Raw genomic sequence first — 27,500 nt, 5'->3', positions numbered from 1 at the left:
GACGTTGTGAGAAGGTTGCATGCTTGCTGGGAAGACGCGGGACGCTGGAGCAGGGCTGTAAGCCCTCCAGCTCGGGGGGAGGAGGAGGAGGAGGAGGAGAGGGGGGCGGATTTTGGACGACGGTTGGGAGCGCTTAAAGTTTCGGGGGGCGAGCCAACGAGAGCAGATGCTGGTGGGACAGAGGACGACTGGCGCCAGGGGGCAGAGCCACACCCCAAAACTGTACCTCTCTGACATGTGACCTTTGACCTTTCACCTCAAAGGCCTGTCCTCTTCCCCATCTCGAGTGGCTGAGGATGGTGAAGGCTATGGGCAGCACCTGTGTAACTGTGGCCATGTGGTCAGAGCAGTCATATGAGTCGGGCATAAAAGATGTGTCATCAATACACTGGTACACATCATAGTTTAGGGGTGAGTGTGCATGTCTGTGTGCATGTTCCCTTGTTTGTGGTTTGTGTGGTTTTGTCCAAGCACATGGTGTGTGTGTGTGTGTGTGTGTATGTGTGTGTACAATTTGTGTGTGCATTTATACAAATTTATATGTAAGTGTGGCTGTATGTCTCTGTGTACGTGTATGTATGTGTACATGTCACTGTGTGTTAGTATACGAGTTGTGTGTTGATGTATGTGTGTGTGTTCGGGTATGGGTGTGTGTGTATGTGTGTGAGAGAGAGAGAAAGAGAGAGAGGTGCTGTAGGAGTTCTGCTGCTGTGGCTCGGTGCTGAGCTGTCAGAGGTGCTGGGGGGAGCCGGGGAGTGAGATCCCCTGTTAATTCCCGCTGGAAATTAAAAATCAAAAGGGTGGATTTTCGAGGCCAAAGGGATCCCGCTGCTCCTGGGCCCGTGCCAGACGCCACAGTTTCTCTCCCTCCGTCGGGGGAGCAGAGCTGTTTGCTCTGCGCTCGAGTGTTTGCAGGTTTCACTCTCGCTGCTCTGGGCCCGGTACACAACAGCCAGTGGATCACGGTGTAATTAACTTCTCCTGTGCATCCACGGCGCTGGAGCCGCTCTCTCTCTCAGCCCCCTTCAGCCACGCCGCTGCGCCTTTGTGGATCACGATAAGTAGCGCTGTTCGCCCCTCCGAATTTCGCTCTGATTGTGCTACTGTCGGAAATCTTCTGGTATAACCGGGTTGCTAGGTATTGAAGGCTGAAACTGTTCGTGAGCTCGCTACTTCTAGGTGTGCTTAAAAATGTATCACGTAATTTGCATTTTTACAGTTGCACTGATTATTTCAGAGGGATAATGAATTGTAATGTGAATGGAATTTCAAATCTGTGCATCTGTCAGGCTAACGGGCGACATTTTGGAGACCACACTGATTGTGTGAAATTCGTTAAAACATATGTTTTTCCCTCATTTTAAGTTGTGTGTAGCTAAATAGGAATTCTGCTTGACAGAACCAATGGGCAACTGAACCAGATTTGGAAGTGAATAGTTTAATGCTTGAAGTTTATCTGGTATGGCACTATGTAAAGGCCATAGACAAGTTTCTTTAAGAAGTGAAGAAAAACTTGCAAACGTGCTGATTGGTGTCAGACAGATAGCCAAAATTTCACCTGGAAAACCATGAAATCATAACTCTTGAACTGATATGTTTTACACATGTTTAGTCCTAAATAAGTTTAAGAATTTGATTTTGTTTTAGTGTATGTGGAGAATTACACCCATTTCCCTGCTTTTCATTGCTCTTGAATTTATTTGACTTCCTGGTGGTTATGAGCTCACTTCCTGTTGCTGGCAGGAAGAGAGCATGATTCTGTTTGTCCATGAAGCAGTGGCCAGGGCATTGGCAGTCTGATAGTGTGGGTGTGTGTACTTTTCCTCTAACCACAGCTCACGGCGTGGATGTACCCCTCAGAGAACATCACTCTTAACTCCTCCACATGTTATGAGGATAGCAACCCTGCCCCCCACCCATAGTGCCTCATTACCCCCCTGTTAATTCGCCCTAATGGTCATGTGGCCCCATTAGAGAGCTCTGGGTTCCGCGCAGACATGTCTGTCCATAAGATATGAGTGTCTGCTCTCAGCGTCTGCCGAAATGTGTCCTTATCATATGATCATTAATAAACCCTCTGTGATTCCCAGCGACGAGACTAATCTGTGCATGCAGCGAGTTCCAGACGGAGCCACAAAAATATCAGAATTCATCAGGCCCAGCGGTCAAGCATTAATTGATTCAGTAAAAAAAAAAAAAAAAAAAAAAAAGGAGCATATCATCGCCCGCCACCCCCAACCCCCCTCTCCGCATCAGATCTCCCACCCCCACCCCTCCCCCACCATGGCCCTGGATACACTGTAGTTGTGTGGGCTCTCCCTCAGTCTCTGTCAATGGCAGCCTTTGTGTGTGGCTTGTGTCCTGGTGTGGGCTCCCCCTAGTGGTGACAGGGAGCCGGTGCAGGGAGAAGGGGCTGGGCTCAGGAAGGGAGCTGCGACCCAGTTCCATCACAGCTCATTTGTGTTGGGGCCGGACAGCAGCTGAGCCACTCAGGAGAAGGGGAAGGGGGGGGGGGCGTATGAAATAAACATGTTTACAGCATCACTGTGACGACAGATCTCACATGCTCACACAGCAAATACACACACACACATGCGCGCACACACACGCTGCCTCGCTCACAGGTACATCCTACTACACTGTGTCTGTATCAGACACATGCTAGCACACTGTGTCTCTCACAGACACAGTGTGTCTTTCACAGACACACGCTCACACATTGTCTCATTCACAGACACATGCTTACACACCTTCTCTCTCACAGACACACACTTGCACACTCTCTCACAGACATGCTCGCAAAGTTTATCCCTCACATAGGGTGACCATACGTCCTCTTTTCCCCGGACATGTCCTCGTTTTGGGACCTAAAACATGCGTCTCTAAACGAGGACATGTCCGGGAAAAAGAGGACGTATGGTCACCCTATCTCACAGAAACAAACTCGCTCACTGTTCTCTGAGACACTCACACACTGCCTCTCTCGCGCGCACACACACACACACACACACACACACACACACACACACTGTGAGTGTCCCTGGCATTCCACCCTCCTTATCAGTGCATCTGTGTCCTCTCAGAGCCGCGTCAGTGTAACGGTGCTTCCCACAGCCTGCAAACACACGGCAGAATGAAGAAGTGAAACTGTTGTGCAACTCCTTTAGTCCTCAGCCGTAACCGCTATGGCTCACGTGCCCGCGAATCTCGCCCTCCCGCCGTCCCCCGAGGTCCCCCATGGGGGTGTTCCGAGGGGCTTGTCTCAGGTGCGCTCCTCCCGTGCCCGTTGCGCCCCGGTTCCCCCGCAGGGTGACGCAGTGGCGTGCCACACGCTGCCACAGGTCCCTATGCACTGCACCCCCAGTTGTCTCCTTGTCCTGATGTCTACATAGCATTTATGACTTTTTATTCCCCCCCCACCATGTGGATCGCAGTTGTACCCCACTGTATTTTCTCCTGCCGCCGAGCCTTGAACCAGCACACTTCTGTCATGACACAGGGACATCTTGTTCCCCAGTTGTCTTCCAACAGGTAATAGGTCTGCCTGTTCTTTGCTCCACCTACATACTGGCAGCCAATCAGAAACCCTGTGTGATGTGTGTCAGCAGAGAGCAGAGGGATCCTTCCTGCAGGGTTCTTATTGAGAAGCGGCCTCTGAGTGACAGATGGGGGCTCCTCTCAACGGGGGTGTGGCTTCAATCCACAGCAGAAGCTCATTGGTGCAGAGACCTTCACTGAAAGGTCAATAAGGGTAACCCCCTTCCTTACAAGTAGTTCCTTCTTGAAAAGACTAGAGTGCGTTCAAGATGTGAGATGTGTTGTAATGCGGTTTTTGATCCCATAGGGGAAGTTGACTCGAAACTGTTGCCAAGGCTGCCCGCCTGCCTTCAGGGGTCTCTCTCTGTAGTGTTGTGTCGAAACGGTGTTTGTCCTGGTCTGTCAGCCATCTTGGTGATGGCTGCTGGATGACATCAGTTATGGAATTTCTGTCAAAATCTGATTTAATTTAATTAGCAATTTCTGACGGCAGTGCTGATCACATGTAACATGTACAATGGGATACTGAAATACATATCTGGCCACAGTAGCAGTAGTAGCAGTCTTGACTGTTCTTAGTGTTTTTGCTATGTGTTTATATAGGCCATGAGTCTAATTTTATTACATTTCCATAGGTACACAGTGTATCTGCTGGCTCTTATATTCGCAGTGGTTATTCAGCTCACATATTATTTTTATTACTCTGTTTCAATTGGCTTGTTTCTTCCTTGAAGCAGCAGTCCGAATACGAGCTGGCTGTCTGTCACACTGGAAGCCTTCTGCAACAGGGATGTTCAGTTAAGCACCGTTTCCATCCCAGATCTGTTTATGAAACTGCTGACCCTAAAGGCAGCCCTGGTTTTAAGGTGATTCAAGTTCCCATGTTAGCATTGGGCTAACCCTGCTTTCATTTTTTCCACATCTTGCTTCAGTTTGTGACCTGGTCCTCGGTAGCCCTTTTCCCCTGCGCAGCTGGAATGAGGCTGGCTGGCTCGGTTTGGGTTCCGGTGGGTTTCCATCACCTTTATGGCATGTTAACCCATGTGAGATCAGCTAGCATTACATGAGCTGGTTGCGGCCTTGGCATCAGGGTGTAAAGTACAGAAGGGTGCAATTGCAATCCACAGGGGTGCACAAAAAGTTGTAAGTACTATGCAGACATCGAGATATAAGGAGACAACTGGGGGTGCACTGAGGTCCGTCTGGGGGTGCAGTGCACCCCTCAGCACCCCTATAGCGCCGGGCCTGGCTGGCTTACTTGTGAGTGAGCCGTGGGTGGAGCCAGTGACGTGCTAACTGTGTGGCTTCCATCTCAGCTAAAAAACTCAGGAACTAAACAAGCGGTCAGTGCTGATCATAGTAAACCACCAGAGGTAGACAGAAGTCATATGGAGTCTGGTTTTCTGTAAAACTCCAGCCAGGCAGTTGTCTCACCAGCTGGGGCTACAGCTCCTGGGAGCACGGGTCCAGCCCTGCGGTGGAAAAGGGGCGTTTTAGCAACAAGCATGCTGAGGGACACCTTTCTGGTATAAAGGGACTGAGTGAATGAAGGTGATGAGCTGAAGTCTCGAGGCTGTATGGCTGTATGGAGAGCTTCAGCTAGTCACCAACTTGGCTTACCAGCTAACCCACTTCTCAAAGTCCTTGCACTCCCCAAATATATTCAAGACTAAATAAGGCCTTGACAAGTCTGCAGCTCCCTAGTTAGCCAGCTAGCTAAGCGACATCACTGGTGTTATCGGTGTTAATAACAGAGAGGGGTATAATGCGGGATAAAAGGACAGCTTGATCGGGTGCCCGTGGGAGCGTACGACAGTGGGGCTGTCTTGCTCGGCTCCTGAATTATTTATCACGGTGTTCCTCGGTGAGACGGTAAACCGAACGCTGAACGCGGCTGGCGGGGGGGGAGCGGTCCTGCGGGGGTCCCGTCGTGCTTTTTTGGGAGCCGGGGTACGAGCCAAAAGAGTGGACCTGTCCTAAGAAAAGGGCTTGAATGGCGTTGTGCTCACGCTCAATGGTCTGGGAGTGTTGGTAGCCTGGTCTGACACTGTTGCTCATTCAACTTGGGATGGATGGATACGCTTCTGTTCTTTTGTGCTGGCAGTCGCTCTGCTAAATGAATGCAATGTAATGTAATGTAATGAGCAGCTGGTAGTGTCCAAGAAAACCCACGTGCAGATTAGTTCTGCCCTCTCACCTACACCTGTGTGCTGTGTGTTCAGTGCTTGTTGCTATTATTGAGTGTAAAAGGGAGTATCAGTGTGGCTGTGACTGTGATGTGCTGATGGTGGAGGGGGGGGTGTCAGACAGCACCTCCCCCAGGATGGGTGACCTCACCCTGTGCATGGGGCAGTGGAAGCTGGGGCGTGTTTGGAGGAGATGGTGAAAGGTGGGGGGGGGCAGTGGGGGGGAGGCAGCGGGGTTGGGGGGTGCAGTAGGTGGAGACCCCCGCTGTGGGTCGTCAGTGCGCGGAGACAGGATCCAAAGGAGAACGGGCGAGCTAATGAGCTGGATTTGCCGGAGACTTGGCATTCCGCTCATGGAGCACTCTTCCCTGTAGAATATCTGGCTGGAGCTGAGCTTCCTGTCTGAGCCCTAGAGCTGGCGTGAGCGTGCGGGGGGGGGGGGGGGTGGAGAAGGGGTGGTAGGGGGGGGGGGTTGAAAGCAGTAGAGGAGGGGAGGAAGGGAATGGAAGGGGGAGGAGGTGGGGGGGGGCTTGATGGTGGAGTTGGATGTTGGGGAACTGTGTTCTTACAGCCAGTGTTGCCATGGTTACCAGGGAATTCTGGCGACTAAGGAAATTTCATTCACTCCCGTGTGAAGAACAGGGAGGGGGAAAAAAAACACCAGCAAAACACAACATAACTGAAATCAACCCCCCCCCCCCCCCTGCAGTTCAGGCTGTCGGCCCCTCCCCCTTTCCCTTAGCTCCTTTGTGCACTGTCTCCCTGGAAGTAAACAGAACAACCAACTACAATCATTCTTGCAGCCCCCCCCCCCCCCCCAAGGTATTGAAGAGAACAAAGGATACAGAGGTAGCAGTGCATTGTTAATGTGATGGGAACTGAAGCCCTGTACACACACACACACACACACACACACACACACGAGCACACATGCGTACACACAGAGACACACACACACACACACACACACACTCTCATAGGGGATACAGCTCACGCCTGAGCTGCTGCTGACAGAGCAGGAGAGCAGTTGACCAAACAGCTGTGCGGTTTGTGACAGGCCGTCTGCGCAGCTGGCCAAGCGTCTGCGCAGAGCGCACCTGGCAGCTGCGCAGCCGGCAGGGGCTGCGCGGGTGAGGCCTGTGCTGGTGTCACGGGCTGCCCTCGTCCCGTCCTCCCCCTCTTCCCTCTCTCTGATATGATCTGATTAACCGCCTGACTTGATGCTCACCATTTCTCTCCTCGCAATCATCGTTATTTCTGTCTGAGAGATCGCTTTAGCCGGAGTTACAGTACGCCCTGGTGATATACGTGTGTGTGTGTGTGTGCGTGTGCGTGTGTGTGTTTGTACGTATGTGTGCTCATGTGTGTAAGCGCCTGTTTGTGTGTGTGTGTGTGTGTGTGTGTGCATAAGTGTGTGTGTTTGTACGTATGTGTGCTCATGTGTGTAAGCGCCTGTTTGTGTGTGTGTGTTTCCTCACACTAAATTGCAAGTGTAAATAGACATATACAGTCTATATAACCATTTATATGCTACATGAGAATGAGTCACCTGTCACTCTTAAGAAACCTCCACTAACACTAACATGCCAGACTGGAGATCAGAGCTAAAGTCCTTCAGTCAAAGGCAATAGTGACTTACTGAAATGAAATCCTGGAGGCACTACAGTCCTTCAGGACTTCTGATTTACCAAGTTTAATTTCATTAAAAAATGCAAAACATGAACTGCTTTGTCAGGGTGTGTGTGTGTGTGTATGTATGTGTATGTATGTATGCACGGTGTCTCCCGCAGCTCAGCTAACACTGTTCTTCCTTGTGTTTTCAGTGGAGGATGAGGGGCTTTGGGAGAGTGGGCTGTCATATGAGTGCCGGACCCTGCTTTTCAAGGCAATCCACAACTTGCTGGAGAGGTACAGTATCTCTAAAAAAAAAAAAACAACAACAAAAAAAAAAAAACTACACATCCCATGAGCCACCGGGAACAGGCCCCCTGTGTGACCTCTGCACCTCTTTTTCCTCAAAGGGCACATTAAATGGTCATTAAATTAATCTGTGAGTTAAATTATGTCTTCAAGTTAACTCAGAGATTTGTGTAGCTGCAGCTTGATGTAGTGGTTAAGGAGTTGACCTTTTTGGTTGCTGGTTTGATTCTCTGGTGGGGCACAGCTGCAGCACCTTTGAGCAAGGCACTTAAGTAAGCATGCAGCTATATAAATAGGTCATACAGTACCAGTCAAAAGTTTGGACACAACTGATGGAAACATGCGTTCAAAGACATTTTGATCTAAAGACTTATGTTTAAATGCTTGATTTTCTTTTATTAGACAAATATAAATTGTGAAGTTGATGCCTGTGTGAAATTATTTCCAAACAAAATTAAATTTAAGAAGATATTTTTGGGCTGCTTTGAAGAATGTAAAATATCAAATAGTTTTGGTTTGTTTAGAACACATTTTTGTCACTGCATAATTCCATTTGTGTTATTTCATAGTTTTCATGTCTTTACTATTATTCTAAAACGTGGAAAATGGTAAAAACAAAGAAAGAAATGTGTGTCCAAACTTCTGAGTGGTACTGTATGCAAAGAGGAAGAGTAATATATCTAAGTTACCATGCATAAATGCTTCTGCTAAGTGAAAAAGTAAAAAAAAAATCAATAGTGTCCCTTGCTCAAGGGCGCGGTGTCGGTGTTCACCTGTGAATCGAACCCGTGACTCACCGGTGACACATGAAAAGGGCGACGCTGAAAGGGCTGCAGAGAGATCCTTGAGAGAGCAGGCTATTTAAGGGGTTGTGTAAATCACCTGACCTTTAGATCAACAGCTATTTGAGGACCAAAGAGCTCCCTCATCCTTTCAGAGCGAGCGCTCCACTCCGAGCGAATTAAAGTATTAGCACTTTGCAAGGAAGACCCGTTGCAAATATTTACACTTCATTGTGGAGTGAGACTAGAATTTAAGTGTCTGGAATTACACCCTTTTTATGTTTTGTAATCTGATGATAATGCTGGTGTGTATTAGTGTGTCGTTTGTTTGTTTGGATAAACCTTTTGTGCTGCCTTTCAGTCACATTTAAAGCGTCGTAATTCTTTATTGGTTTTAAACAGAATCAGTAACAGAAACACCAAAACAGAATTCTAAACAAATTACTTTATGACTCTCTCTCCTTGTACACAGTTTTGTTTTCAAGCCTGGAAACTACCTTCAACCTTTTTTCTTTTTACCCTACAGCACACAGTAACCAAAACAGCAAAAACAGTCCTTAACGTCTGCTGCATTTCAACCAAAGACAACTTTCTTGTTTCTGTCCATCGGCTGCATGCAGAGACAGAGGCTTTCTTGAATTCCTGCGCCACAGAAACATCAGCCAGTTTCCTTATTTATAGAATCTTAAGCAAATATTGTGTGGAGTCTTTGACCGAAGTTATGAAATTGAATTCCTAAATGCATGCCATAAGCCTGATCTTTCCAAGGGGGTGTGAGGTGGTGGGGGGGGGAGGTGGGCCTTGGCATGTGGGTATGCCTTTTCCAAATATAGTATGAAGAAGGTTTTTTTTCCAAACCCCCAAGCGCATTTGAGTTCTCATTTGGGTTCCATAAGTTGCAGACAAGGCCGGTGATATGGTTATGATTCTGGGGAATATGAGAAGGAAAGACCCCCCCGCAGCAAAATGCAGACAGCCAAGCCAAGAACGGTCATTGTGGACATATTATGTGGTCTTATTTTGTAGAGAAATAATAACATGCCCCCCCCCCCCCCCCCCCCCCCCACACACACAGTTACCTAACAGCCCCCTCACCCGTGCTGTGTGCTGTCCAATAACAGAACTTCTCTCTCTTCCAGGTGCCTGATGGATAAGGACTTTGTGAGGATCGGCAGGTGGTTTGTGAAGCCATATGAGGAGGAGGAGAAGGAGCTCAACTCTAGGTGAGGGAAAATAGCGCCTCCCTCGGAGGCCCTGGATCCCTGAAAGGGATGGAGCTATCACATGCAATCAGTGACCCGATTGGAAAGCAATCACGATTTTGTTGTGGAGAGGAAAGTTCAAACAAGTCGGATTGGTTCCGATGAGTCAGTGGTTGGTTCAGATGAGTCAGTGGCTGTTTCAAAGGAGTCAGTGGTTGGTTCAGATGAGTCAGTGGTTCTTTAAATGAGTCAGTTGTTGGTTTCACATCGTGGTCCTGCCCGTTGTGGAGTTCATGAAGCTCCACTCCTGTCACCACCCGCTTCCTGCTCGGAATGTGACCTGAAAGGAAAGCAGCCTCGAGACGCACCTGCGGAGTTTTCAGAGAGCGATAGCGTGGCTGTGACATCACGGAGGCGCCGTGGCAGCGTGGCGCGTGAGAGCCGGCACGGGTGACAGCGACCAGCTCGCTCTCTTCTGAGCGGTGACACCTCCGCCAGCCGGCGGCACCTGAGAGCGAGCAGGTGTCAGGCCTCACGGCCTGTGAGTGACAGTGACTCGCAGAGAGGGACAGCGAGGGCCACGGGGTGTGGGAGTGGGAACGGCACCTTCAGCTTTGTGGCGAACGTTGGCAGAACGTCAGAGTGAGAGAGGCGGGGGGTGTGTGTGTGTGTGTGGGGGGGGAGAACTTGGCTGTGCCACGCGGGGCGGGAGAAGGAATGTGTGCCGCGACGGTTCTGTGTTTGTTTGCTGCTGGGTGTGAGGGAGGGGGGGGTCAGCGCTCGGCTCTGAGGATGGGAAAGAGGGGGCGACGTGTGTCACAGCTCAAATTTGCATCGCGCTGTTAAAGAGGCCGGAGCGCTCCTGCTTCCTCCCTTCTGCCTCTCTACCTCCCTGCCTACCTCATTCCAGCGTGGGACGGCCGTTTTGAAGGGACAAACACCCTGCCCCAATCTGCACATCAAACCAGCTCTCCCACTGAACCTCACCAGCCCCTCACATTGCACAGTCAGAAGAGACCCAATCAATTAACTGTATCATTTTGGCGAGAGGTTTGGATTTGAGTCTTCAAAACCAGGACCCTCTCTTCTGGTAATCAGATTGGACCTCTGATCCAGTGCAGTAACGTTCAGATCAGTGCATCCCTATTTGTTTCGCCCACAGACTGGAGCAATCACAGCTTATCTATTATACATGTGGGAGTGTAGCATGCTGTCAACAAGGCAATCTGCCTTCAAAGATAATGTCTTCTTTTGTTTCTCATAAATATCCCTGAGGTTTTGTTCAGGGGTTATTGGGGGTAATTGACTTCTTGTGCTGCCATTTTCACGGTTTCTCTTCAATATTGCATGCCGTTCATAAATATTGAACGGAGGGATGTATGTAGTTTGAAGTTTATTGCACCTTTTTAGATTTTATTTATTGCACGGGCTGTAATGTATGTTGTGCACCGCTGAAGTCATGGAGATGGAGCAGGATTTGAATTTTCTTGTGTAAACAGTCGAGGGGGTGGCAGCCTCATGAAGAGATATGTAAACTTCAGAATGTAAAAATGCAAGGAATATGCTGAGAAAATTTAGCAACATATATTTCCACAATCGCTTCACCATATCACTTATTGATACTTTCATATGTCATTTCATACACAGATATAGTAGATTATATTCATATATGAACATATATATTTCCATATATGAAACGGGCTTGAAGTGATGTATGAAGTGTTGTATTTTAGAATATATTCGAAAATGTATTCCTTATAGTTTGGGTTTCATATTTCACTGTCTTTGGGCATGCAACACTTCCCTTGCATGAGCGTACCGGCAAGAACGGCAGGTACTGTACCTCACCTGAGAAAGATGGAAAGAGTGGGATACAGAAGGGAGAGACAGACAGAGAGAGAGAGAGAGAGAGAGAGAGAGAGTGGGGTAAAGAGAACAAGAGAAAGAAAGAGAGAAGGATAGAGAGAGTGTGAGCAAGAGAGGGGGTGGGAGCAATGGATAAAGGGGGTTAGAAAGTGAGTTAAAGGAGGGAGTGAGAGAAAGAGACAGAGAGAGAGAAAGAGAGAGAGATCAGGGAGAGAGAGAGATCAGGGAGAGATGTCTCTGCCCGATTTGGCATAAGCACCAAACTGGCTGTGCTGCAAAGGAGAAGAAGAGAGGGAAGGGGTGTGAAGAGGAGGAGAGGGAAGAGGGGGTGGGCAAGGAGGAGGAGGAGGAGAAGGAGAGAGGGAAGGGGTGGGCAGCAGGGGAGAAATCGCTCTGACGCCCCCCCCCCCCCCCCCAGGGAGAGCCGGGCGGGATGAAGGCAGGAAGGTAGCAGCTCCCTGTCTTCCAGTGGAGAGCCTGATTGAGGGTTTCGGGGGACGGAGGAGGGGGGTGAAGGGGTCAGAGTCCGCCGGGGGGGGGGGGGGGGGGCGACACACAGCGGTGGAGGGGAAGGAGGAGAGCTGCGGAGTCTGTGGAACTGCAGGCCTCCCCTCTGAAGACGAGCTGGGGGTTGTATAATTTGACCCCCACCCAGAACAATGGGAGGCAGAGCCTTTACCCTCAACAAAGTGGAGGGGATAAAAAACGTGGGGGTGGGGGTGGGGGCGAGGGGCGGGGGGCGTGGGGCTTCCCTGAGTGCTGTGATTTGGAGAGCCCCCATGCTGCGCGGAGAGAGGGCAGGAGCACGGGGAGAGGGGTTCGTCCACCTGACTCCTCTCCAGTGTGACAGCTTTGTCTGCCCGCCCTGTCAGCCAACCCCCCCCAACCCCCCCGCCCCCCCGCTGTGTCAGCCTCAGAGCCGCCCAGTGAATTATTGAACAGGCAGGAGAGGAAGGAGAGCATGCTGTGCTGCTCCTGAGAGCCAGCATGTACCCACACACACGCTTATACACACACACACACACACACACACGCTTATACACACACACACACACATGCTTACACACACTTATACACACACACACACACACACGCTTATACACACACACACACACACGCTTATACACACTCACACACACACACACACACACACACACGCTTATACACACACACACACACACCCACACACACGCTTATACATACACACACACACACACACACACACACTTATACACACACGCACACGCTTATACACACACACACACACACACACACACACACACACACACACACACTTATACACACACAAACACACACGCTTATACACACACACTTATACACACACACACACACACAAACACACCCACACACACACGCTTATACACACACACTTATACACACACACACACACACTCACTCCCACACACACACACGCTTATACACACACACTTATACACACCCCCACACACACACACGCTTATACACACACATTTATACACACACACACACTTATACACACACACACACCCACACACACACGCTTATACACACACACTTATACACACACACACGCTTATATATATACACACACACACACACACACACACGCTTATACACACACACACACACCCACACACACACGCTTATACACACACACTTATACACACACACACACCCACACACACACCCGCTTATACACACACACTTATACACGCACACACACACACACACACACGCTTATACACACACATACTTATACACACACACACACACACACACACACCCACACACACACACTTATACACACACACACGCTTATACACACACACTTATACACACACACACTTATATACACACACACACGCTTATACACACACACTTATACACACACACACTTATATACACACAGACACACACACGCTTATACACACACATACACACACACGCTAACACATACTGTGGCACACGCACACATGCGCCCACGCACACTCGCACTCTCGCTGGGGCAGTATGAGAGCATTCCGTCCGGGAAGGTAGCGCGCGCAGTTGGTCAGATTACTCAGCCTTACCGAAGGCTGCATGTGAGCTGCCAGGCTTCGCCGGGTGAGAGCGCCTGAGGTCCTCCGTGCTCTCTGCCAGCACACCCTCGGCTCACAGAGCTGGTTCACCGCGACACAGGCGCACACATGTGCCTCTCCTGGCCCTGCCAGATCTGTTCCGCGCTCTCCGCTCGCTTCCATGTGGCCCCCGGGGCCGGAGCAGAATTTGGCAGAATCTGCCGAGGAGTGCCCCCTCCTCTCTGACAGCTCTCTGTTCGACTCTTTGTGTCTGAGAGCGCCCGGCACTGTGTGTTGGTAAGGGATTGCATCAGACACCGAGGGAGACGGGGAGAGCGCCATGAATTAAGCATCACATGGGTCTGTGGAGCTCTTTCCCCTCCACCACAGGGCTCATACGTGTAGGTGTGTGATGTCTGCACATGTTTCCTTGTTTGTGTCTGTGTTGTATTCACATTGTGCTCATATTCTATGAACATATTCTATGCATGTATGCCCCCAAAGTATGGGCAAAGGTGTGTTTGTCTGTGCTTGAGAGGGAAGGCAGGTGTGTAAGTGTGTGTGTGTGTGTGTGTGTTGGTGCATGTGTGTGTGCGCGTGTGTGTCTGCGTGTGTGCGCGTGTGTGTGAGCACACGTGTGTCTCCACTCTTGCCCGAATAAGCCTGTTTGACTTCATCGCCTTTGTCGGCCAGGAGAGAGAGAGAGAGAGAGAGATAGAGAGAGAGAGAGACGAATGACATTGAGACGTTAGCCATCTCCGTGGCAACGCACGATGGGTGTCGGGCTACATCCACAAGGTCAACATACCTCTGGAAAGTAGAAGAGAGAGAGAAAAAAAAACGACCTAACCTAAAGCCACCTCTCTGTGCAGTATGCTAATTGCTTTGCGTCGCATGCTTTGAGTAGACGGAGCTAATTCCACCAGCTCTGGCTGCGGTTCCCAGTCTAAATTTGCAGACCCCCCCCCCCCTCCCCATGGCGACCAGTTAGCCAGATGTGAAATTGACCTGAGCAGGGCCACCCGCTGGGTTGCCTCGCAGGTGTGGAATTACCTTGCTCTTCTGTCCCGAGCAGGTGTGCAGTACAGCAGCATCGAGCATAACCAGTGCATTCCGGCACACACCTCCATTAACAGCCCTGGTGGACTGACCCTGGTCATAACGGGAGGTAACAACCAGGGAAATGGGATGCGTTTGAGAAAGGTGACCCACTGGGTGTGGCTGAGAGGGATATTCTCTGTTTAATTAGCATGGAGTATTGGATCGGCTGCAGCTCTCTGGACACGAGGATTGTGGGATTGAACCCCTGGGTAGCGTACTCCTACAGTGCCTTGAGAAAAGCGGTTTATTAGAGGTTACGCTGGGTAAGAGCATATGCTCGTCTGCTAAATAATGAAACATGTTCTTTAGCAGGTTGAATGCTATCCACTGTCCTTCGTGCTGAGAGTGGAAATGGTGTAGAAGGAGCTGGGTCCTTGGTTCCTGTTCCTGTTGGTCATTTTCTCAGTGCAGCTTTTGGTCATGTTTAAATATTGATTTGGAATAGGTCGGGTGTCAGCACTTAACATGTGACCCATAGGTCCGCTTTCATCAAACTTCTCCCATTGTTATGAGATCCTTTCTTTCTGATATTCTGTGTATGTAGTGTCAACAACATTGCATCACTGTCTGAATGGTGATGCCTCTCATCTGTACATTTTGACTGGTCTTAGCGTGTACAGTTGGGTCATTGTCCAGTTCTTATAATTTGCCATTTAGCAGCTTATCCAGAGCGACCTACATCAGTTACACTGTTTTTACAATGTTATCCATTTATACAGCTGGATATTTGCTGATGCAATTGTGGGTTAAGCACCTTGCCCAAGGGTACAGCAGCAGTGCCCTAGCGGGAACCTGCAACCTTTTGGTTACAAGTCCAGCTCCTTAACCACTAAGCTACACTGCCGCTTATGATTGTTCGTATAATGACACCAGTCCTAATCAGGCTGATGGTCCGTCCCACGGACAAAAACAGCAACCCCCCCCCACAACCCCTCCCCCACACCCCACGACCCATCCACCTTGGGCTCCTGTCCTAAACGCCCTGCTGTTCCAGTGGGAATGGAGGAATTTTGCACCGGGCCCGAGACGGCATCGGAGAGTGGCGAGAGGCACGGACGCCGGCCATTAGTCAACAACGACAGCGATCGATCTCCCAGCAGCCCCTGCTGCCGCGATCCGCGTCGCGCCCCGTCCTGGCGCTGACGGTGGCGGGACAGGTTGCATCAGAGAGACACCGGCGGGGTGGCAGGGCAGGGGGTGTGAGCGGGCACACACACACACAGGCACGCCAGGCTCCGCGGGCCTGTCCCAGGGGCCCGCAGATGGAGCGGCCGTGTGAGGACTCGGGAGCCTCCTGATTGATTTCAGCGTAAAAGCATTAATTGCGCCTGGTACCAGCCCATTAAACAGCGCTGTGATCTCAGCGTTAAGCGTGCAAGAATCAGAGAGCGTGCGCCCCTGAATAATTCACTGTCGCCCCCCCATTCGCTCGCTCATTACCTGTCCCTCTCTCCCGCTCTTTTCTGTTAGCCCCTCACATTCCCTCTCTCTCTCTGTCTGTCCCCTTCCCTTCAGCCTGCTCTATCTCCCTCCCTCTCCCTCTCTCTATCCCTTTTCTCTCACTCTCCCTCTTTCTCCCCCTCACTCTCTCTCTTTCTCCCCTTCTCTCTCTCTATCCCTCTCCTCCCTCTCACTCTCTCTGTTTCTCCCCCTCTCTCTCTCTGTCCCTCTCCTCCCTCTTACTCTCTCTGTTTCTCCCCCCCTCTTACCCTCCCCCACTCCCTCTCCCCCCCCCCCCCCGGCCCCCCCCCCCCCCCCCCCCCTCTGTCTCTCTCTCTCTCTCTCTCTCTCTCTACCTCCAGTCCTGTTGGCCCTCTGGCAGCCCCCCCCTCCCCCGTTATTTTATTAATACCCAGCTCATACACTGAGGCTTGTGTGGCATATACTGTACACAGCATTTCATTCTCCTGCATTATGGGAAGAGACACATCCAGTCATCTCCTATTTAACAAAATGGCTTTATGTTTTCCGCAGAGGTGTTTTTTTTTTTTTTTTTCACAAAATGGGTTTTAAAAATAAAACCAGCCAGCCAACCAGCAAAACAGACCAAAAAAAATGTTTACACGCTTTGTATGTTTCTTTGGTTGCCTCTGGTGTACTGTCTCAAAGCAACCAGTCAGAGATTTCACACAGATTTCACTCTCTCGCTCTGTCTCTGTCTATCGCTCTGTCTCTTTCTGTTTTCTCATTTTGACAGACTTACACGTTATATGCATTCATGAAAGGAAGGGTTGTTATCGCGGTTGTCATCGGTTGATAATCGTTTTAGAATTGTAGTTTTTTTTTTTTACAGTTGAGATACCTGCATGGTGATTGGCACATGACAATTATAGGCTAATGAGGAAAATGGCAAACAGATAACATTGTCCTTATCATTACCATTTACCTGCTGAAACAGGGGTTTACAAGTGTGTGCCTAAAATGTGATTTTGCACCCATATGTGAACAGAGAGAGATGTTTTCCATGTTAGAAATATGTTTTTTTAAAATGGTTTTAAACTGGGAATATGTGTCGATCAAATGTGTAACAGGGGTCAGGGAAGGGTCAGAGAGGAGTTGCGTGGAGATTTTGATTGAAGATGTTTATCTGATTTTAATGTTCCACTCCTTCTCAATGTAATATTGGCTCTGTTAAAAATTATAGGATTGCTTTTCCAGTTTGCAGCCCCATTAAAAATGAATATTTCATCAACTAACTTCCAGTAAACAGGTGATAGGGGTGGTTAGGCGCTGAGGGGCAAATTGGAAAGAAAATTTTGCTTCCTTCCAGGAGAAGTCTAAATAGAAGCATTCTTAGAAGGATACACAAAGTTAGAGCGTATTATCTCCGCTGTGTAAGGAAGGCATCTTCCAGCGGGCGGTTTTGCCTAAATTTGCCTAGGACAGACACGGTACATGCTGTTCCGTGTCTGTCTCCCTGTTCCACGTTGCTTTGCTTGTTGTGATGTTCAGGGCTTTCGTGCGTGTTGTCTCTGAACACCATGTTACGTTACATTACACTCTGTCTGTCAGTGTAGGTAAGGGTGCGGAGCAGGGGGGGGGGAACTGATTCACTGATTCACACCCCAGTCCCAGGGAGCCAAACTCCCTGACAGCAGAGCTGGCTTTTCAGAGGATGAGAGGCAGTCTGCTGAACCGCGCTGCTTGTCCTTTCTGTGGTAGGACAGAAACCAGCTCCCATGAGTCCCTCTCTCAACTATTAATAGTTCTTTGTATGAGGCAGCTCGGGGAAAGAGAATGTGTGTGTGTCTGTGTGTGTGTGTGTGTGTCTGTGTATGAGTGTGTGTGTGTGTGTGTGTGTGTGTGTGTGTGTGTGCGCAATGAAAATATTTGTTCCTGGCTGTTTGGGATCTGAATAATTTAAAGGCAGAGTGTCGTGGAGGCCCAGTGTAATTTTCTCATACTTGTGAGGTCTTAAGCAATGGTTGTGCACGTGTGTATGGGGGTCTCTGGCTGCTTCTGTCAGGGTATTGTATGTCTGTGATATGCATCGGACACGTATGTGCATGTGTGACAGTTTTTCTGTTCTCAGTTTACCTGCTGTTTGGAATTTGTGTGAACGTGTTGGTCAGTTCTGTTGTTTGTGAAGCATTGGGGTCTATTCACTGTGGGTGTAGTGCCCTCTACAGGACATGGCAGGAACGTCTTATGTGAGCTTCTCAGCTGAGGCTGTAATGTGGACTGAGTCATTCTGAGTTCAGCCCGAGGCTGAATTCTGGAAGGCAGGATAGAGCTCTAAATTGTAAATGATGATTGGCAAGTTAAATTCAGTCCCGAAAATAAACTAATGTGATTGCATTGGGAGTGTGAGGACTTGGAATGTGAGTTCAACAGCAGTTCAGAAACCGCTGTGAAATGAACAGATGAGTTACAGGTTTAAAAGTGTATTTTTGTGTGTGTGTGTGTGTGTGTGTGTGTGTGTGTGTGTTTCTGCAGTGAGCACCTGTCATGCGCCTTCACCTTCTTCCTGCACGGGGAGAACAGCGTGTGCACGAGCGTGGAGGTGGCGCGCCACCAGCCGGCCTACCGCCTCACCGAGGAGCACATCGGCCGCGCCCAGACCTCCTCCACACCTGTGCAAGGTGAGGGGCGCAGCGGGGAGCCCGGGGCTCTCAACCACGTGGGCATGGGTTTGAATCCCGGCTGCTCTAGTGTTTCTGTTCTTCTGCCTGAGCACGCCTGGAATATCTGAGAAGGCTAACATGCACTGCCTGTCTGTGCAAATCCACCTATTCATGGAAAACTTGGCATCTGCTTAGTTTCACTACACGCATTGTCCTCACCTTTGAGTTCCAGAGTTAAGCAATCTTTTCACTCTTACACTGCGAGTTGGTGGTTGCTGACATTGGATAAAAAGCCACAAGAAAAGAAAAAAACAACAGGTAAAGTTAAGAATAACACATGTTTTGGCTAGATAGAGCAGAGATCTGTGCCAGCCAATGAATCAGCTTTTATTTTATACAGTGCTTTTATTCAATTTATTGTGGCTGTAACTTGAAGTAATAGATGATGATGGGGTTTGGCAGCAGAGGAGATATATATCTTGAGTGGCAGTAATACAATCAATGAAATGTGAACAATGAATGCTATATTAGAGATGGACCTCTAATTCAACGTGTTACAGTCATAGACAGTTAAAATATCAATAAATTATTTGCTCTTTACGGGACCAAAAAATGTAAGAACTTCTGAAGAAAAAGAGCAGTTTATTTCAGTCAATCAACGGACAATTCAGTCAATCAAATTTTGTCACAGTGCGGTTTTACAATCAAGATTATCACAACGCGCTGTACGTACAGCACTGTGGAAAAGCATAGTGAATGTTTCCCCTGTTCCCCTGGTGACAGCCAGAGATGAAGTGTAGACTCAGACCCACTTTGTCTGCTGTGATAATTGAGGTAACTGGAGAGTGAAGCTTGCGGTAACAGATGTACACAGTTCACAGCGGTATCAGCTGTGAGCAGAGGAGAGCGGTGGAGAGCAGACGCGGGACCCGGCGGAGAGCAGGCCTCTGCACGGATCAGGCGGCTGTCTCCTGGCTTGGGTCCAGGGGAGGGTGCAGTGTGTCTGGGCGTGTGGATCTGTCTCTCTGGGCTGACATATCCAGTGAACCTGCACGGCTGTGCTTTTCCTCTGCTAACGTGTGCGTGTGTGTGTGTGTGTGTGTGTGTGCGTGTGTGTGTGTGTGTGTGTGTGTGTGTGCGCATGCGTGTGTCTGTCCGTCTGTCTGTCTGTGCCGCAGTGATCCTGAGCCCCTATGGGCTGGGGGGCACCTTGACGGGCCAGGCCTACAAGATGAGTGACCCTGCGGTGCGCAAGCTCATGGAGGAGTGGTCCCACTTCTACCCCGTGGTGCTGCGGAGCAGGGAGGGCGAGCGCGAAAATGCCGACCCCTCCTACGACCCCCACAGCCACGTGGCCGTCGAGGTCATCGTAGGTACGGCCCGAATCCGCCTCTCACACAAGCCCTCTCTGATCTGTGTTCCTTAATCACCCCTTTATCGGCTGGCTGAGTTCGGGAAGGAGTTCTGGACCGCTCTGGATCTATTGTCCCCTGGGAAGAGTGTGGGTGGATTTAGTGGGCTGCAGCAGAGGAAAGGAGCTCTTTAAATCCCACAGGAAGCGATACGGTGTTCGTTCGTGTCACCTCATTGACCCACTGACCTCTGGCTTTTATTGATCCGGCTTCAATCGAGCTGGCTGGCCGAAGTCAGCAGCAAATTATCGAAATGGTGGAAACGAACGCTGTGGGACTGGGGGGGCCTGTGCGGGGGGGGTGGGGGGAGTTGGGTTTGGGGGAGTGTGAGTGAAACGTTTCCCCTCTCTGTTGCGTTCTAGGTGGCGTGCGGATGGTTTACCCAGCAGCCTTTGTGCTCATAGCCCAGGGGGACCTGCCGGCCGAGCAGGCCCCTCCCGTTACAGGGGCGCAGGGGTCTGTCAGGGACCCGTCAAACTGCAGCGTCCCCCTGACCCCGCCCACGTCGCCGGAGCAGCCCTGCTCAGGTAATCCGGCATGCACCTGCACGGGCGAGTCATGATACCCCCAATGCTCCTGACACACCTGTGACCCAGTTCTCATGACCCTCAACTTTGCTCCCCTTTAACACAAATACTATTGACATCATGCAATCGACCCCACTCCCTGTGACTTCTCTACCTCTTCCTAAATCCACACCTCCCAACCCCATCTGGAATAATAGCCATCCTGCCCGATCTCATGAACAAATATGTAACGCCATTTCAGTATAAAACTGTTAAATATATATGAAAGTATATACAGTCAAAACCAGCTTGTGGATATCAAGCCCACATTTTGCTGATGGGAAATGCTGGTGCAAGAAGAGAGCAGTCTCAACATGCTGCTGCAGGTTTCAGTTCTTGTATTGATCCATTTAATTCTTAATTTGCACTCCATTAATTTTGCTCTATAAACAAGGACATAGACAGGCGCAACTTCAAGTCCTGCAGCTATTTGTGAAGTGCTTTATGGGCTCTGATAATAATTCCTTTGGGTAGTTTTTCAATCTGCGTAATTGTAGAAAACTGCACACACACACACACACACACACTTATACACATGCACACACACATTCAAATAAAACAAACCCAAGCGGTTCACTTCTGTCTTGGATCTGACTCTTCCTGCACATGCTTAGTGAGATGACCCCGTCTCTCCACTGTGTGCCAGGTGACAGCGGCTTCCAGACTGCGGTCTCCAGCGTCGTCGGGCAGGAGGGGGGCGTGGCCCCCGCCAACCTCACCCCAGACCACTCCGGGAAGAAGCTGACCAATCAGGTGGTCCACCAGGCATGGAGAGAGTGCTACCTGAACAAATCGCAGCGCAGGTAAGCACACACGGACTCAGACCTCCTCGCCATCTCTGTAGGCACGCGTGACAGGGCCATAATTTTAACGCCGACCTCCTGTGCCTCTCACCAGCAGGCACGGCGCCATGACGACCGGGGAGGAGGTGCCAAATGGGTTGCCAGTTTGGGACTTTATCGACCCGGGAGGGAGATTCTCCTGCCAGTGCTCAAGGTACAGAATGCTGCGCTGTAAATATCATTATTCTCAGCGCCAATGTGAGAAAGCTGTTATGCACAGTATTCCATCAGTACTACAGTGCGTCTGATGGCCCTCAAGAGCAGTTGCAACTGACTCAGTCAAATCGCTGATCAGCACAGCCAGGTAACTGAGAGCCCAGGTTGTGTGAAAACCAAACTGGGGGTAGGTCTGAGAGCTCTTAATCTGACAGCAGGAAAAGAATGTGCCAGAAACTCAAGTGGCACAGCACTGAGGGTACTTGCAGTGAGAGCATCTTTAGTGCATTTCAAGACCTGGAGCTGAGGACCAGCAAAGAGATACCTACATGCCTACATTCATTGGGTTTTGTCTTATGAGGAGTTTTCAGGGATATGGCTCTTGTGTTATTCTGTGGAGCTGGTCCAGGGAGATGCCTGTCCGACTGTAAGTCTGCCTGTTTGTTTTCCCTGAAGGTCAAAGCAACAGAAACCGCGGCAGGTGCATGCAGCTGCCTCCAACCCTGAACCCAGTGCCAACTCCGCCCCCGCCATCCCCTCCCTGCCCCCTCCCGCCGCGACCAAGCACAAAGCGGCCGACAAGCCCGACAAGTCTGACAAGCAGCCCAAGAGGGCGGCCGTGACGCCCTTCCACCACCGGCTGCTGCCGGAGCAGGAGGCCTGCCTGGAGCAGGACTCGGCCGGAGGCCCCCAGCTCGGCCTGGTGGCCCTGGACCCCCCTCTCGAACCCCTGCCCGGCTGCAAGTTCCCCAAGCCCCTCCCGGCCGGCGGAAAGGCCCCCGAGTCGTTGCTGCACTCCCCGGTCTCACCCCTGCCCCCCACCCTCAGCCCCCACCCCCGGGTGCCGGAGCCGGAGGCACTGGAGGCCACCGCATGCCCGCCCCCCTGCCCCACGGAGGCGCAGCTGGGACAGGGGCTGCCGGAGCCCAGCGAGACGGCACTCTACGCCGCCTCCCTTGGGCACAGAGCCGCTGCCGGGGGCTGGTGGAGGGGCTATAACACCCCCTGTGCTGAAAAACTGGAGTTCCAGCCCCCGGATCTGCCTGGAGACCGAGCGGAGAGCAAGTGTGAGACGGCCACTGAGGGGGTCGCTCTGAAGAGGTGGGAGAGACGCTGTACTCTTACAATACACACACGCACAAGCAAATATGCTTTCACACACACATGACCAGTCACAAGAACGCACATGCACACACAAAAGTAGACACTTACTGTCAAATGCACACATGCATACATAAACACACACACAAATATGCTTTCACACACATGATCAGTCACAAGTATCAACACATGCACACATACGGAGATGCCTATTGTTTTGCACTCATACATGCATGCTGAAGCACACACACACACACACCATGTGTCTGAGCATGCTGTTCCTCCTCCAGGCTGTTCACCCAGACCCACAAGCGCTTCAAGATCTGCGAGGAGCGGACGAGAGAGCACGTTCGCACCCTGGGCCTGCTGCAGCAGCCCGGGGTGGAGGGGCTCGGGGACCCAGGGGACGACCCCTACACCTTCAAGGACGAAGACGTCGAGTACAGCTTCCCCACCACCAAGAGGCTGAAGGGCCCGGAGCGAGAAGCTGGGCGCAAGACGAAGGTGAGGCCACCACGCTCTCACAGTGCATGATGGGACTGTGGCGTCCTCCTGAAAAAAAAAACAAAACAAAACATCAGAGCGAGGCTTAAGGATGGAGGCACTACATTAGCTTGGGTCAGTCTTTCGCCACATAAAGTAGATCAGTATGCATGTGAAAGAATGCAAGTTACAGTTTCTAGGGCGGTGGTAGTAGGTGGCATTCTAACACAGGTTATGTAACATTTTACACCTGAAAATAAGACCTGTTAACAAGCCGCTCCCCTCCTGCAGGGAGAGGACATGACAAGCAACGGTGCAGTGCCTGATGGGAAAGACGCCATGTCCATCTTCAGCACGGCGCCCAAATCCGGTGGGACACCCTGAATGCAGACACATACCCTCAGCACTCCCACCTGCCGTACAGTCCTTGAACGGGTCTTTTCCGTCTTTAATCTGAGCATCCTCCTGTTCTGTGTTTTTTTTTTTTTTTATAGATGACTCGTCACAGGATGATGCGTCAGCCAAAGCGAACCCGCCCCTCACCCGGGAGACGGACCTGGTGGTCCTCATCTCTGACCTGGAGAACATTTTCGACAACTCTGACGAGGATGAGCTGGGGGTGAGCGGATGAGGCTGGGGGGTCCTTGTGTGGGGCCGGCCAGTCTGTGTCCCACACAGTCCCAACAGAGGAGATCCCCAACAACAAAGGAATTTTCACCCATCAGAACTGCTTTGAATCCAACATCAACCACTTTTGGTTTTGGTTACCCATCTAGTTTTGAGGGTGTGACTTGTTAGAATGATCTTGAAAATCATCTGGGCAGTTGCACTCCATAGACATAACTGAAACATATTTAGCGTGAGTGGTTGCACATACATTTCAGATTGATGTATAAAAATGGCGATTGTGAAACATTCAGTTAGAATCTCTAGTGACATCACTGTGTTTGCACTGATTTTCCAGGCCACATTCCCCAACCAGCAATCGGCAAAGGCCCCTGCTGCTGGAGCTGAGGAGCGCCCCCTAGGGAAAGAGGGAAGGGTTGCAGTGCCATATCCCTCAAGTGAGTCCTTTCACTGAGGCTGTCCTCCTGTATTCAGGGGTGAATCAGAAATCTGAATAATATATCTTTCTCCTTCTCTTTCACTTCTCTTTCTACATTCTTCTATCTCCCTCTCTCTTTATTTCTGTTTCCATTCCTCTCTCTCCCTCTTCCTCCCTCCATTCCTGTCCTTCTCTCACCATTCATTTTTCTTCTTCTCGCCCTCTCTCCCTCCCTCTGTCCATTCCTTTCTCTATCTCTCTCTCCATTCCTCTCCTTCTCTATCCGTCTCTCTCTCTCCCTCTCTCTCTCTCTCCCTCTCTCCCTCCTTCTCTCTCTCTTCATCCCTCTCTCTGTCCTTCCCTCCCTCTCTCTCCCTCTCTCTCCCTCCCTCCCTTCATCTCTTCTTCCCTACCTCCCTCTCTCTCTCTTTCAGCAGTAGCAGATCTCCAGCGGATGTTCCCCACCCCTCCGTCCCTGGAGCAGCACCCTGCCTTTTCCCCCATCATGACCTACCGGGACACCCCCAGCCAGGAGCCCCCCGCCCCCACGGCAGGGTCAGACCACCCGCCAGGCCCCCAGTCTGCCACCCAGCTGGCTGAGTTCAGGATGGAGGTGGAGGAGGGCATGGCCAGCCCCAAACCAGAGGATATCAGGGTAAGGGAATCAGGACTAGGAGCTTAGGGAGAATAATCCATAACTATTTGAATGTTAATTTCACTGTTAGTAGTCAAATTCAAGTTCAAATTCGGGCAAGCTTTATTGGCATGACCACACAGGTGTGCAGTACTGCCAAAGCAATTTTCACTTCAGTTTGCACACAAAACTATTATTAATGAATTAGTAGTTTTTGGTGGGTGATAGCAACCATGTGTGTACTTCTCAGCTTTGCGGTCTCTCAGGGTGTGTCAGCGAGAATGAGAATTCAAGGTATTGTTAATTTTCACTGCAGCAGAAAAACAGCCCAAAGCATCCACAGTGCTGGCAGCAGAATAAGCTTGCTTGGAACAAACTGCCTCAGTGGAATAAACCACCTCACAGTGGAGTCTCTTCTCTTCTCCTGTCTTCTCACCCCCACCCTGGCAGGACTTTTCCTTTGTCTACCGTGTCCCCCCCATCCATCCGCACATGGGCTGCTCCATGTTCGCCCCCCTCCGGACCCTCCCCAGCCAGTGCTTGCCCCCCCTCAAGATCCCGGAGAACTGCTACTACCGGCCGTCCTGGGCTCTGCCCCCCAAAATGGAGCACCTCCCCATCCCCCCACAGGTCCCCTTCCTCCGGGATGGGTATGTGTAAGTGTCTCTGAATGGTTGTGACAGTGCTGACAGAATTGCTCAGTCAATTGAGGCAGTGGGCAGAGAAGCTAAAGGGGAGGTGTGGTTAGCCTGTGTGGGTAGGTGGTAGGATTACAGCAGCTGTTCTGTACCACAATGCATTGTGGGTAAAGGGTAGCCACCAAGCCTGCAATGATGATCCAACCATATGCACAAGTCAGTGTTTTTTTGGCTTTTTAAGCAGGAATGACAAAAATTCTAGTGCCTGACAAGTGTGCAGGTTTTATGAAATGTTTTTTCATTAACCACTTTAACACACTGTGGCAGACAGTTGAAATCTCTGTTGAAATACTGACTTCACTTGACCCAGTAGGACCAAAAGTAAAACGAGCTCCAGCACGTCCTCGAGTGAAATCACTTGGTTTGAGCTTCGCGTTCTGGATCTCAGAAAGGCAGGAACCGGCACGTTGGCTGCAGGTCATGGATGAGCGCTGATCCAACTCTGAATTAATGAGACCAAACTGATGCACTGATTACTGAGAGTTTCCTCTGGTGGTAACCACTGTGTGTCTGTTCCCCCAGCAACGTGCCCAGTGTCAACAGCCTGATGGAGCAGGACTACACCCAGCTGAGCACGGGCGTGGCCTCCGCAAGCAACATGGGCGGGGTGCTGCCCTCTCCCGCCACGCCCCGCTTCTCTGTGCCCACCCCCCGCACCCCGCGCACCCCCCGGGGCGTGGGCGCGGCCAGCGGGCAGGGCTCGGTGAAGCAGGAGGGGACGGAGCCGAGCTCGCCCGCCTCCACACCCTCCACCAGCCGGCCGCTGAGCTCGGTGGAGCCGGCGGTGCCGGCGCCGGCGCTGCCCGAGGCCCACAGCCTCTACGCCACGCTGCTGCTGTCGGACTCGGTGCTGGACGTCTTCCGGGACCGCAACTTCGACAGCTGCTGCATCTGCGCCTGCAACATGAACGTGAAGGGCGCCGACGTGGGCCTGTACATCCCGGACTCCAGCCGCGAGGACCAGTACCGCTGCACCTGCGGATTCAGCGCCATCGTCAACCGCCGGCTGGCACACGGCGCTGGCCTCTTCCTGGAGGACGAGCTGGACATCTTCGGGCAGGGCTCGGAGGTGGGGCGTGCGGCCGAGCGGAGGCTGGCCCTTTGCCGGAGGACCCCGCCCGTGGGCGACCCCGGAGCCCGCCGGCCCCAGGACACCCCCACCGCCATACTGGAGCTCCTCCAGGACCAGTGCTCCCGGCCCATCTCCTCGCCCTCCTCCCTGCACCTGCACCTGGCCTGTTCCTGCCGCGGCCGCCAGGGGGCGCTGCTGCAGAGCTGGACCTGCGATAAGCTGTGGGCGGACGACAGTGACGCCTGCGTGGAGTGCTACAACGCCCTGGTGCAGGGCCAGCAGTACGTGGACAACCCAGCAGGGGGCAGAGTGGACCCGGCCGTCGTCAGGAGCAGCGCCCTCCACGCCTGGCCTCACACCAACGGTAAGGGCGACCGCAGCTGACCGCGCTGACATCGCAGACCACCCTGACCAAGCTGATATCACAGACCATCCTGACCGCGCTGACAATGCTGACCACTGAGGCTTAAACTGAGAGGTCACTCTTAATCAGCTTTGCAGGTTATCACGTGATTAGCAAATTGGAAGTGGTCTGGGGCCTTTTTAACCACTCTCCCCATTTTTGAAATTGTGGCTGTCGAAACATAGAGAGGAACTGGCAAATTAATCAATTGTAACATTCCAGGACCAAGGTTTACTATCCTGGAGAGACAGAAGCCAATAATGATTGAATTGAATGATTTAGTGCTTTGATTACATGAATTAAACCTTTGAACCTGCTCTTGCTACGATGGCGAAGAGTAACTTTTAACTTTATAAATATCACACTGTGACCA

At 51.1% G+C, this 27,500-nt stretch overlaps 1 protein-coding gene across 3 annotated transcripts in view; it reads left to right on the top strand.

Annotated features, from left to right (window-relative positions):
* Positions 1 to 27,500, top strand: part of LOC118777544 (mediator of RNA polymerase II transcription subunit 13-like) — a 73,426-nt gene that overhangs the window by 34,388 nt on the left and 11,538 nt on the right. The window contains exons 3-17 of one of the 3 annotated variants that reach the window (XM_036528583.1): positions 7,547 to 7,631; positions 9,565 to 9,648; positions 18,588 to 18,733; positions 19,894 to 20,088; positions 20,490 to 20,654; positions 21,340 to 21,496; positions 21,594 to 21,689; positions 22,148 to 22,792; positions 23,083 to 23,296; positions 23,567 to 23,645; positions 23,770 to 23,894; positions 24,240 to 24,339; positions 24,755 to 24,975; positions 25,405 to 25,610; positions 26,175 to 27,088. In XM_036528583.1, coding sequence (XP_036384476.1) covers positions 7,547 to 7,631; positions 9,565 to 9,648; positions 18,588 to 18,733; positions 19,894 to 20,088; positions 20,490 to 20,654; positions 21,340 to 21,496; positions 21,594 to 21,689; positions 22,148 to 22,792; positions 23,083 to 23,296; positions 23,567 to 23,645; positions 23,770 to 23,894; positions 24,240 to 24,339; positions 24,755 to 24,975; positions 25,405 to 25,610; positions 26,175 to 27,088 — 3,432 coding nt within the window. Of the gene's footprint in view, positions 1 to 7,546; positions 7,632 to 9,564; positions 9,649 to 18,587; positions 18,734 to 19,893; positions 20,089 to 20,489; positions 20,655 to 21,339; positions 21,497 to 21,590; positions 21,690 to 22,147; positions 22,793 to 23,082; positions 23,297 to 23,566; positions 23,646 to 23,769; positions 23,895 to 24,239; positions 24,340 to 24,754; positions 24,976 to 25,404; positions 25,611 to 26,174; positions 27,089 to 27,500 lie in introns of all 3 variants that reach the window. The other 2 variants (XM_036528584.1, XM_036528582.1) reach the window with 2 other exon arrangements.

This window comes from Megalops cyprinoides, chromosome 5 (genome assembly GCF_013368585.1).
Source record: "Megalops cyprinoides isolate fMegCyp1 chromosome 5, fMegCyp1.pri, whole genome shotgun sequence".
Taxonomy (NCBI): domain Eukaryota; kingdom Metazoa; phylum Chordata; class Actinopteri; order Elopiformes; family Megalopidae; genus Megalops; species Megalops cyprinoides.
This window is presented reverse-complemented; position numbering and strand designations above follow the sequence as displayed.